We start from the raw sequence: 12811 nt of genomic DNA, 5'->3' as shown, positions 1-12811 counted from the left end.
TGGAGCTCCCCAGGGACCACAGCTAGGACCCCCTCCCTCCCTTCCAGCCCCCCCTTTTTCGGCAGGGCTCCTCAGGATGGAGAACAGGGGAGGCTCTCGCCGGAAGGGTAAGTTTTTATTTTTCCCCCAACTGAACTTCTTGAGTTGTCCTTGGCCGGCAGCACTGTGTCCACTGATAACCTGCCAACGTTCGGTGGGATGATGCTCTTATTCTCAGAGGGGGGGCTTCTGGTTTTGGGTTAGAACTAGTTTTCTGTCTTGCGTGATGCGTCTCCTCAGGAAATATTGCTCCACCAAAAACACGTCAGGCCTTAAAGGTGTTTAGTTATGCGGCTGCGCCTGCTTTGTGTTTTTAGTAAATCAAGTCATGAAATGTGAGTGAATGAATTTGCTTGACTTTAGGAATCAGTGGATCGGATGCTAACTGCAGGTGTGACTTGTCATATCTCCTTTGTCCCTTCTTTCCTCACAACCAAAGAGCCACGGGCTCACATCGGCCATGTTAGGCAGCTTACTGCGCCGTCACAGTGTGCAGCTTAGCGGTTATAAATAGTATGCATGGTCATTTATTACTACACTGAGCGGAGAGGCTGAGCCCGGCCATGAACATCCCTAAAGTAGCTGCTGGTACTTGGATCACTGTGTGAAATGCTGATGAGGCATCTGAAAGGATGCTCTTTACATCACATATGATGAGTCTGGAAGTGTTTTATACACTTTAGAAATTTAATTTAGAACCTAAAGAAGCGTGTGCACCGTTCATATCATGAATGCTGACAATAATCTATCAAACACTGAGTTTGACTTCGATAAAGGATTTGTGGTTAAAATATTAGAAATTCCTAAAATAGCTGAGCTGTTAATAAATTAAAATGGTTAGATTTTACCTTTCTGAACCTAGTTAAATACAATATAATGCAAATAAAGACGCGTTTGTATTTATATATTTCAAATAAATAAAATGTAAAATGATGACAAACAAAATTTCACATCTAACTGAAGTGAACTGTGTCAAACACGCTCATTTAACTTGTGTTGTGTGAACATGTGCAGCGTGCCCGTTAGCAAAGTCACACTTCTCGGGGTCGTGTAATGCGCTATAGCGCTGGGAGTCTCTGCCCGATACCTGCAGAAGTAGAGCATCTAAACACACACACACACACCGTCAAACACACCTGCATTCATTGATCAGTGATTGTACACCGGGTCTCAGCCGCTCCGAGCCGCTTTAAGGCACAATTCCCCCCGTTTTTTCCTCCACCTGGCACGTTGAAGCCACCATAAATCACCGTTGGTGGCTAACTCAGCATTTTAGAGCAGTTTGTCTTCAGGCTTCTGTTTGTTTCACAGCAGCTGAGTGTTTTTATCTCAGCCTCACCTGGAGACTGACGCATGAAACTCTGTACGTACAAATGTACATACACATTATTTTCTCCAGATTTGCAAAGCTGTGTGCACATGCTCTTCAACCTTGAACAGATGCAGTTACCTGATCTGATCCTTCAGCAGCACAACCTACAGACACAAAGAGAGAAACAAACGTTGATCCGTGCTGGATTAAAAAGTAGCTCTAAAATTCAGAGGAAACAAAAAGAAATGGTCGGGAAAGGAGAACGTGAGCGTCGTTTGCAGACAGACGGGACCTGCTCCACGTTTTTCTTGTCCTGCAGCGGGTCACATGAGTGATGTTGTAGGCGATTCTTTATTATGCGACCTGCACTCAGACTGGACGAAAAGCACACTTTTCCAGGATGGAGAGCAATTTATTCACAGATAATTGAACAGACGCCCACATCTGTCAACCGGGCCAGTGTCTTCATCACGGCTACTGTATATAAAACTGGAACATGTCCCTGTGGACTGTTTGCTGCAGCACACAGCAGCTCATTCACAGCTCATGTTTACATTCCAACACTACAGATTAAGCATAAGACCATCTGACAGATATGCAGACGCGTGGATCTTGTCCACGTCCACTGCATTTCCCGCTGTTTGTTCTCCTTCATACACCTCAGAATCACATGATGTCCTCCAGGCCCTGCAGCTGTCGTCTCTGACATGTTCTCTGACAGCTGGCTCTTCTTCCTTCTCTGAACTGATGTGGGGAACTTACAGGTCACTGGAGGATTTAATGAGACATTTGTTGTCCTACGTGGAACACTTCAAGGAAGTGGTGGTGATGACTTCTGATGATGACACATATTTTTCAGCAGGTTAATTTGTCTAATAAAAGCAAAATAGAAGTTTTTTCCACGTTTTTCCTCCTGCACTCCAGGTTTTCCAGTTTGACTAATATTGGAACACATCAACTTGTAAAGCTCTGCCATGTCATGACCTTCCTGCAGCACTGCCACAGTCCTTACCTCATCGCTTCCTGAATGACTTAAAAACCACCTTACATGTGGACACTCTAAAAGGAGAAACCTTCCCTGATTTGGAAACAGTGCTGCCAGTTTTAGCCTGCAGCCTCGTCTCAAAGAGGATTTAGCCAGTGTCATCTGAGAAAATGATTACCGGTGGTATGTGCTAACGGAGCTTAGCGAATGAGAGTCGCTGTTAGCAGCACCCCGTCTGTTCAGTAGATACCATCTTCACTTCATTCCCGTTATCCACACTTATTAGAAACTGTGTCCACCTAATATGGTCTTCTGTCCGGCTCCATGCTTTAAAGAGCGCCGTGGCACAAGGACGTAATGACTTTCTCTGTGATTACCAGCAGGCTAAGCCAAGCTGCAAGCCTCTTATTCCCCCAGCAGCTGGATCAAGCAGGAAGAGTTACTCATGAAATCCCCCTGAAGCCAGAGTTCACCACAGAGCTCCACTGATTGATTGACAGAAATTGATTTGTCTGCACGATTCAGGGAGAAATGTGAATCACGATTTTCTTTTGCTCATATTTGAGATCACGATTCTCTGGCACGATTTTTTCAGAAAATGTTTTTTGGTCTGAACTTTAACAAAAAAAAAAAAAAAAAATCTAACAAGTTGAGGTCCGGACTGGTTCAGTGTAAATTAAAAACCTTTTTAAAATGACGTTATTGCACACTGAACCTGAAACTAACGGAGCCGGTTAGTTCTTGGCTATAAAACAACATTAATCATAAATAAAAAATCAAAAAGTCTTTTCAGATGTGGTGCGTTCATTTCTTGTGGCTCTATATGCACTAAAGACATTTTCTACAGACTTTCCTCATTTAAAAAATCAATATAGCAAAAAGTTAAACTGGACGTCACTTTTCTACACGTATATATTACATATGTAAATATCACACACACACACACACACTGTACATGATTCAGCCCGGTGATTAATGTGACTGTAGAGGTTTGGGTGCAACCAGGGCTAAACACTCTTTACTACGCAGCTCTCGCTGTTTCTGGCTTAAACCCTAAACGCTTCCACACCGCCGCCGAACGCGAACCTGTTCTGGGTTCGAGTTCGGTTCGGTTCGGGGGGTCGCTATGCATTTAGACCTCCTTCCCGCGAACTTTGCTCCGCTTTCACTCTCTTTCCCATGGATGTATTATAGGAACTGGATACCGGACTGAAAATGGCGGCCCATTCATTTCTATGGAAGTTGCTCACCCAGCGCATACGCCGAAAAAGTTCTCAGGCTTCCGGGTTACTTCCGCATATTGGGCCCATAGAGCATGCGCAGTAGTGTCACCTCCCATCATGCTTCATTCGGCATGATGGGAGGTGACACTGCCGAAGCATGCGCAGTAGTGTCACCTCCCATCATGCTTCATTCGGCATGATGGGAGGTGACACTACTGCGCATGCTTCGGCAGTGCATGTGCACAGCCGTGACGTCACCGGAGAAATAGAGACTTTTCTGTGGCTTTTATGGCCTTTTGAAAAATAATTGACGGATTAAATGTCCATGAATTAAAAATATTGAATAGAAAGATTAGTAATTAGCTGTGTTTAAAGCTGAAGACGTCCTGTCAACAGTTTTACAGCCGTGTCTTTTACCATTGTGGCCTATGGGAAAAATGCTTTTTGGGCCCCATGGGATTTTTTGTTGCAGTACCACGAGTGGCCACTGGGAAAAATCGGCGTGCCGTCCTTTTTCAGTCCGTTATCCAGTTCCTATAATACATCCATGCTCTTTCCAAACACTGGCCTGCCGGCGGCTTCCGCCACTGAATCACGTGTTGTAACGGCGCTTTGTGATTGGTTGAGGGAGGTGGCAGCGGCAGTGCTGCGTTTGGGGACGCTTGGAAAAATCCGGGAGGAAATTAGGAGAGTTTGTGATGCAGCTCGTGATATAAAATGTTTTAGAATCGATGTGTGTAGAAATTAAATCACGTGTATGTGTAAATCGGGATTGCGATTTTTGTAGCATTTTATTGTGCAGCCCTGCTGTCTGTAAATGTTTTTGTGCATAAAAACTTGCAAACCAGCAGTAGCGAGATGAAGCTGTGTGCTGGGTGTGTCTGTGCTGCTGTGCACCAGTAATAGGATGGCCACCATCCTGCAGCTCTGGTACATTTTGCAGCAGTGTAGGTGAGTTTGTGGTCCCGGAAAATCTTGTATACATGTATAAAAACCTGCAGTATGCTGTGTTTGTTTTGCATTGTTCTCGACTGCCTCAGATTTGGTGTATGATTGTCCTTTCTTGCTCTTTATTTATAGTTATTGACTTTTAACAACCATGTAAAACTTTGAGTTTTATTTCTGTTCCACAGCAGAAATGGCATCCACTTCATCTGCTCACACGGTTCACTGCTATTGTGTCATGACTCAGAGGAAGATGAGGAAACTTGATAATTTAGAGTGGTATAGGTATTATATATACAGTATATGCATACTACCTGGTTATAGTTACACCCTGTTACTCAGGCCTCTAAACTGACACCCGCCAACGCTCCAAATACAGGCTAAAATTCACTTTGGTGGCTATAAATATATATAACCACCATTTATTTATATATGAATAAAAACTTGCAGCCACTGTGGCGGATGATGAGTTGGTGATGCATCTTCGAAGCAGACGAGAAGAACCGACTCCCGTCTTCAGCTGTTGCTGCTCAGCAGACTTTACTTTGATTGGCTCAATATCGTAGGGCTGGGTGGTTCATGGAGTTTTCATCTCATTACGATCATGAAAATGAAATAATCCAAACTTTTGTTTCTTCTCAGTTTACTCTTGTGCTGTTTTCAGCTGCAAATCGAGCTGCTGGCATTGCAGAGCTCTGCTGCAGACTCCTCCCACAGCCCACAGTGTTCTGCTGCAGACTCCTCCCACAGCCCACAGTGTTCTGCTGCAGACTCCTCCCACAGCCCACAGTGTTCTGCTGCAGACTCCTCCCACAGCCCACAGTTTTCTGCTGCAGACTCCTCCCACAGCCCACAGTGTTCTGCTGCAGACTCTCGCCAAAGACCAGCGCTCAGTTAACAGAGAACAACCGGATTTAAGAACCTCATCACCACTTTGGGCCAATGGCATCACTGCCATGTGGTCTCCAAGTTAGTGGAGTGTCTCCTGCCCTGGATGATGAGGGTGATGAAGGTGGTGTGAAGGACGTCACTAGAGTCCAATGTTTCGCCACCGCTACGGACCTGTGGTCAAACCGCACCATAGAGCCGGATATGACGCGGATTTCAACGTGAAAACGACTCCAGACTCATTTTTCCAGATCACCCCAGGCAGGACATGGCTGCTGGTCTGAGACTAACTAGAGCTACTGGGACCTGGAGGAAAGATGCTGGTCTGGTTTACCACAGACACACCGGCTGCCTCTCTCTCATATATATATCGGGAATGAGGTCCTGTCCCAAGTGGAGCAGTGCATGTATCTCGGGGTCTTGTTCAGGAGTGAGGGAAGGATGGAGCGGGAGATGGACAGGTGGATCGGTGCGGCGTCTGCAGTGATGTGGACTCTGCATCGGTCTGTCGTGGTGAAGAAGGAGCTGAGCCAAAAGGCAAAGCTCTCGATTTACTGGTCAATCTACGTTCCTACCCTCACGTATGACCACGAGCTATGGGTAGTGGCCGAAAGAACGAGATCGCAAATAGAAGCGGCCGAAATGAGTTTTCTCTGCAGGGTGGCCGGGCTCTCCCTTAGAGATAGGGTGAGAAGCTCGGTGATCCGGGAGGGGCTCAGAGTAGAGCCGCTGCTCCTCCACATCGAGAGGAGCCAGATGAGGTGGCTCGGGCATCTGGTTAGGATGCCTCCTGGACGCCTCCCTGGTGAGGTGTTCAGGGCACGTCCCACCGGAAAGAGGCCCCGGGGAAGACCTAGGACACGCTGGATGGACTAAATCTCTCGGCTGGCCTGGGAACGCCTCGGGATCCCTCCGGATGAGCTGGTGAATGTGGCTGGGGAGAGGGAAGTCTGGGTTTCCCTGCTTAGCCAGCTGTCCCCACAACCTGACTCCGGATAAGCGGCAGAATATGGATGGATGGATAAAAATTATTGTGATATTAATTTTTGCCATAATCAAACAGCCCTACAATATGCAGCCAATCACATGCTAGGAAAAGCAGGATCGTACCATAATGTGAAAGGAGGGAAGACCAGGTTCACAACCTGACAGGGAAGCAGATTTAAATGCAAGCGTGTCAGGAAAAAATGAAGAAACTAGCAAAAACTGAAAATGAAGAGCGTCTGCACGTCAGCGATGCTGAGGAGTGAAAAGCTGAGATGTCAGATTTTTTATCTTAAATTTATCTTAACGTTCAGACTTTATTTTATTTGTTTGTTGTGGTTCTGTGTTCATCTGAAACAATATTTACTATATTGTTTTCTTAAGAAATGCATAAAAGTAAAGCTTTTATAATTCAGTGAATTTCTTATTCACTGAAAAAGAAAATGCCTCACCAGCACACAGACTGTTTTAATTAATACAATAAGGCTAAAGTTAAAGTTCCAAGTGATAATAAATGCAGAATTATTTTGGGGCCATAAGAACCGGCTCTTCTTTTCATTTTTTTAAATGATTTTATTTTATTAAATATGTTTTCATCCTTTCCTGTGAGAGTTCCTCTCTCAGATCTTGAAAACTCATGATTTTTTTATTTCTATGTGATATGGCACAGCCTTCGTTAATAAGCCAGCTCGTCTACGGGAGCTCACATGGCACATATCGTTCATACATTGGAGAAGTTTAGAGGATGTGTAGAAGAGAAAAATGAGCTTGTGGTGTACATAACTAGGCTGGCTTGTAACTGGCTGGTAAGTTTCTTTGTTCCTTGCTGGAATGTTGTTTTTCAGCATTTTAATGAAAAGGTTAATACAAACAATATAACGAAGCTTGTATAATTTAATGGGTTGCCCTTATCATCTGGCCGTAACTTTAGGAATCTACAACCACGTTGGTGCTGAGTTCATTTAGAGCCCTGGGTCACGTTGGCTCCAAGGGTCCAAGGGATGATGATGATGATGATAGTGATGATGATGGTGGTGGTGATGATGGTGATGATGATGATAGTGATAGTGATGATGATGGTGGTGGTGATGATGGTGATGATGATGATAGTGATAGTGATGATGATGGTGGTGGTGATGATGATGATGGTGGTGGTGATGATGATGATGATGCTGATGATGATAGTGATAATGATTATGATGAAGATGATGATAGTTGTGATGGTGATGATGATGATAGTGATTATGATAGTGATGGTGATGATGATGATGGTGGTGATAGTGATGATGATGATGATAGTGATGGTGATGATGATGATGATGATAGTGATTATGATAGTGATGGTGATGATGATGGTGGTGATAGTGATAGTGATGATGATGGTGGTAGTGGTGATGATGATGGTGGTGATAGTGATAGTGATGATGATGGTGGTAGTGGTGATGATGGTGGTGGTGATGATGGTGATGATAGTGATAGTGATGATGATGGTGATGATGGTGGTGGTGATGATGATGATGGTGGTGGTGCTGATGATGCTGATGATGATAGTGATAATGATTATGATGAAGATGATGATAGTGGTGATGGTGATGATGATGATAGTGATGGTGATGATGGTGGTGATAGTGATGATGATGATGATAGTGATTATGATAGTGATGATGATGATGATAGTGATTGTAATAGTGATTATGATAGTGATGGTGATGATGATGATGATAGTGATTATGATAGTGATGATGATGATGATGATGATAGTGATTGTAATAGTGATTATGATAGTGATGGTGATGATGATGATGATAGTGATTATGATAGTGATGGTGATGATGATGGTGGTGATAGTGATAGTGATGATGATGGTGATGATGGTGGTAGTGATGATGATGGTGATGATGATGATAGTGATGGTGATGATGATGATGGTGGTGGTGATGATGATGATGATGCTGATTATGATAGTGATTATGATGAAGATGATGATAGTGGTGATGGTGATGATGATGATGATAGTGATTATGATAGTGATGGTGATGATGATGATGATGATGATAGTGATTATGATAGTGATGGTGATGATGATGGTGGTGATAGTGATGGTGATGATGGTGGTAGTGATGATGATGGTGGTGGTGATGATGGTGATGATGATGGTGGTGGTGATGATGATGATGATAGTGATAATGATTATGATGAAGATGATGACAGTGATTATGATAATGATGGTGATGATGATGATGGTGGTGATAGTGATGATGATGATGATAGTGATTATGATAGTGATGGTGATGATGATGATGGTGGTGATAGTGATGATGATGATGATGATGATGATAGTGATTATGATAGTGATGATGATGATAGTGATTATGATAGTGATGGTGATGATGATGGTGGTGATAGTGATGATGATGATAGTGATTATGATAGTGATGGTGATGATGATGATGATGATGATGATAGTGATGGTGATGATGATGGTGGTGATAGTGATGATGATGATGGTGGTGATAGTGATGATGATGATGGTGGTGATAGTGATGATGATGATAGTGATTATGATAGTGATGATGATGATGGTGGTGATAGTGATGATGATGATGATGATAGTGATTATGATAGTGATGATGGTGGTGATAGTGATGATGATGGTGGTGATAGTGATGATGATGATGATGGTGATGATGATGGTGGTGATAGTGATGATGATGATAGTGATTATGATAGTGATGATGATGATGGTGGTGATAGTGATGATGATGATGATGATAGTGATTATGATAGTGATGATGATGATGGTGGTGATAGTGATGATGATGATGATGATAGTGATTATGATAGTGATGATGATGATGATGGTGGTGATAGTGATGATGATGATGATGGTGGTGATAGTGATGATGATGATGGTGGTGATGATGATGATGATAATGGAATGCTGGGTTGGAAGCTGTTTCTATCTTTAGATCCAGACTTCCTCTGCGTCGATCCCGTCTCACTGGGAATGCTGGTAGCACTGACCTGTGAATTAAACACACACTCAGACGGGTGGTGTTTAGCTGCAGTAGTTTTGCTGTTTGCAGGTCATTTACAGGAATAAATGGTAGAATAAATTTGTTCTCCATGCAGTACTTCTCTTGAACAGGGACGTTGTTCCTGTTCGGGACTTTATTGAACGCTCATGTTTTGCGTACTGCTTCATTCCATTTAGTGTTTTTATTTTGGGTGTTATTTTACTGAAGGATCACATTTCAAGAACAGTTTTGTTATTGATCCTTATTTAATTTTAGAGGTTTTATTTCCCTGCGACAGCCTGGTGACCCGGCCTCTCTCCCAGTAGCTGCTGGGATGGGCTCCAGCTCTCACATGACCTTGAACTGGAATAAGCGGTGCAGAAATGGATGGTTGGATGGATGGTCTTTAATTTCACTTTAGAGTTTTTATTTAGCAGTTTTATTGCAAAGTCATGTTTTGTGTATGTGAGTGGAGATTTTTATTGTTTAGTGTTCAAATATGCTCTTTTAAGTTTCCCATTAGGGACAATAATTAAATGACTTGTCTTGCATGTCATCAACTGTATTGTGCTTTGGTCACATGACTCGTTAAACCTTCTCTCTTCCACAGGTGATGGCGTCCCAAAAGAAAACAGTCCCTTCATCAACAACACCGACCATGACAAAGGCAACAGCTACGACGGCACCAACATGGCGCTTTTCGAGGTGACTGCTGCTCGCTGTTTTTGTTTGTTTGTTGTGGTGAAACATCACCTGGATACAGCCGGTTTGCACAGAGCAGAGTCGTGTTCTCACCACACTGAGAAATGTCACGGTGCGTTCAGACCATGAGGGACGAACAGCCTGGAAATGAAAAAGCTGCACACGAGAGCCGTTTTGAAGCTGCTGCAGATTAAATTAGAAGTTCAAACCTCTCATTCATGCAGAGAATGCTGAAGCTACAGGCTCAGATGTGGCCAACTAAATAAAAAGAAAACACAGGGTAAGGTACCAATCTTCTCTCAGCCCAGCAGCATGTTAGTCAGGGAGTTTATTTACAGTAAAAAGCTGGTTTATTCCTTCAGCTTTGGCCGACTCGGTGCTCTGCGGTCGCCATCCTTCTATAGAATCAGTTCTGTGGCGCCTGTTTACTCCACATTGTATGAATCTGATCCAGACATGCCTTTCCACATTTTTCCAGCAGTTCAAAAACTAAAAAAATCATTTTCCTCCTGAAAGAGTTCCCCTAGTTCCAGCACCTGGTAACCATGGCAACCGCTGGACCCACTCATGTTTGATGTAGTTAAAGGGAAATGGTCTGCTGAAGGTAAACATTCCTGATGTTGCAGGAGGAGATGGACAGCAACCCCATGGTGTCATCGCTTCTTAACAAGCTGGCAAACTACACCAACCTGACCCAGGGAGCCCAGGAGCACGAGGAGGCGGACGAAGATGAGGGGCCAAAGAAGAAAGCTGTTAAGGTGAGGGCCGTGTGCGTATGAGGCGGCGTACAGTTGCATATTAACAGTTGTTCATCTCAATCTGCTGAACAAGCATTACGTAACACGGAGGTCTCTGACCTCTGAATCCCTGCTGTTTGTTTTATCCTCAAATCCGTCTCTGGTCATGGACCTCACTGCTCTCCTCCTCGATGTGTTTTTAGTTTACATTTTACACTTCTTCTAAAACTTTGTGCAACTTTTTGATGGAGAGAAAGAAATTCTGTGCTGATCAAGTTACTGTAGTCTCATTAAATTCTGGTATGCATGTTTAAGTGCTCCGAGGAAGTCAGCCAGTTTGACGAAAGATGAAATTGGGACAGAAAAATCATTTTTTGCTGCCATTGTCCCAGTTTATTTGCATCTGTGAGGAACCTTCGATGCTCACGTTGGCTTTCTTTAAGAAGAAACGTGCAGAGTCCTGCCATGCAGCACATGGATGCTTTTCTAACCACAGCTCCAGTCCCTTCTCAGTTGCCCCATTTGGTCCCCTGCATGGAATCGGGCCGTGGGCGCCTCCCACTGCCTTGCAGGACCATCTTGTAATGTAGGAAGCTCGTCGCTGTCTGGGAAAAGGGGACCTGTGCTGTACATTTGGACTTGGATGACTAAAAACGTAGCTGCTGGTTGATCTGAGGTGAATTCTGCATCCTTTTGTCTTGTTGTGTTTGTGCTTTTTTGCATGAAGTGCAGCTTTTAATTAAAGCATTTAAGGATTTTTGATGCTTTGTTGCTAGTTACGTAAAGTTTGAGCTGTGTATAAAAATGGAGACGTGTTGTCTCATTTCCTTTTGAAACTGCTTTGTTTGACACGTTTCCATCTTTACAATGCTGTTAGTGGCAGCTTTTGTTGTGCACTCAATGGATTTCCCCATTTAATAAGGTTTTTGTTTGCATAAAACCACAACTGATAAGTCTTCCTTAAGCTATCAGAAAATGAATCATGAATAATGCAAGTATTTGTCGGTCTGATGCACCAATAAAGAAACGGTTGCAGTTTACAATCCCAATCCAAAAAAGTGATTTGTAAATCTGATAAACGATTATTTTACTTGCTGAAGAACATAGAAAACATACCAAATGGTGGACACAGCTCAAAGTCAGTATTGGATGCTGGTGGTCTTAGGGTCCTCAGGCAGCACTGCATTAAATCCAGACCTGATCCTCTACTGGAAACCACTGCATGGACTCAGGAAGACTTCCAGAAACCACTGTCTGTGAACACAGTTCACCCTGAAACCCACAAATGCAGGTTGAAGCTCCATCATGCAGAGAAGAAGCCAGATGTGAACAGGATCCAGAACCAGCGCCGTTTTCTCTGGACCAAGACGATGCTGAACCACATCCTGCATCCATCACAGCAGCATGGCTTCACAGGAGAAGAGTCCGGCTGCTGAACTGGCCTGCCTGCAGTCCAGACTTTTCACCAGTACACAACATCTGGAGCATCATGGAAGCACAAATCCAGCAACCAGGGTCCAGGACTGTAGAGCAGCTAGAATCCTGCATCAGACCAGAATGGGACAACATTCCTCTCCTAAAACTCCAGAAACTGGTCTCCTCACTTCCCAGATGTTTCCAGACATGTTAGAAGAAGAGATGCTACACCATGCTGAACACCACCCTGGAACTACTTTTTACACCATGCCAAACATCACCCTGGAACTACTTTTTACACCGTGCCAAACATCACCCTGGAACTACTTTTTACACCGTGCCGAACACCACCCTGGAACTACTTTTTACACCGTGCTGAACACCACCCTGGAACTACTTTTTACACCATGCTGAACACCACCCTGGAACTACTTTTTACACCGTGCTGAACACCACCCTGGAACTACTTTTTACACCATGCTGAACACCACCCTGGAACTACTTTTTACACCGTGCTGAACACCACCCTGGAACTACTTTTTACACCATGCCAAACATCACCC

General features: G+C 43.8%; 1 protein-coding gene across 4 annotated transcripts in view; it reads left to right on the top strand.

Annotated features, from left to right (window-relative positions):
* The window catches only part of slc12a7b (solute carrier family 12 member 7b), a 76059-nt gene that overhangs the window by 38884 nt on the left and 24364 nt on the right, over positions 1–12811 (top strand). For all 4 annotated transcript variants that reach the window (XM_041968847.1, XM_041968845.1, XM_041968844.1 and 1 more), the window contains exons 2-3: positions 10004–10098; positions 10722–10853. In XM_041968847.1, coding sequence (XP_041824781.1) covers positions 10004–10098; positions 10722–10853 — 227 coding nt within the window. The remainder of the gene's footprint in view (positions 1–10003; positions 10099–10721; positions 10854–12811) is intronic.

The sequence above is a fragment of the Melanotaenia boesemani genome, chromosome 18 (genome assembly GCF_017639745.1).
Source record: "Melanotaenia boesemani isolate fMelBoe1 chromosome 18, fMelBoe1.pri, whole genome shotgun sequence".
NCBI lineage: Eukaryota > Metazoa > Chordata > Actinopteri > Atheriniformes > Melanotaeniidae > Melanotaenia > Melanotaenia boesemani.
This window is presented reverse-complemented; position numbering and strand designations above follow the sequence as displayed.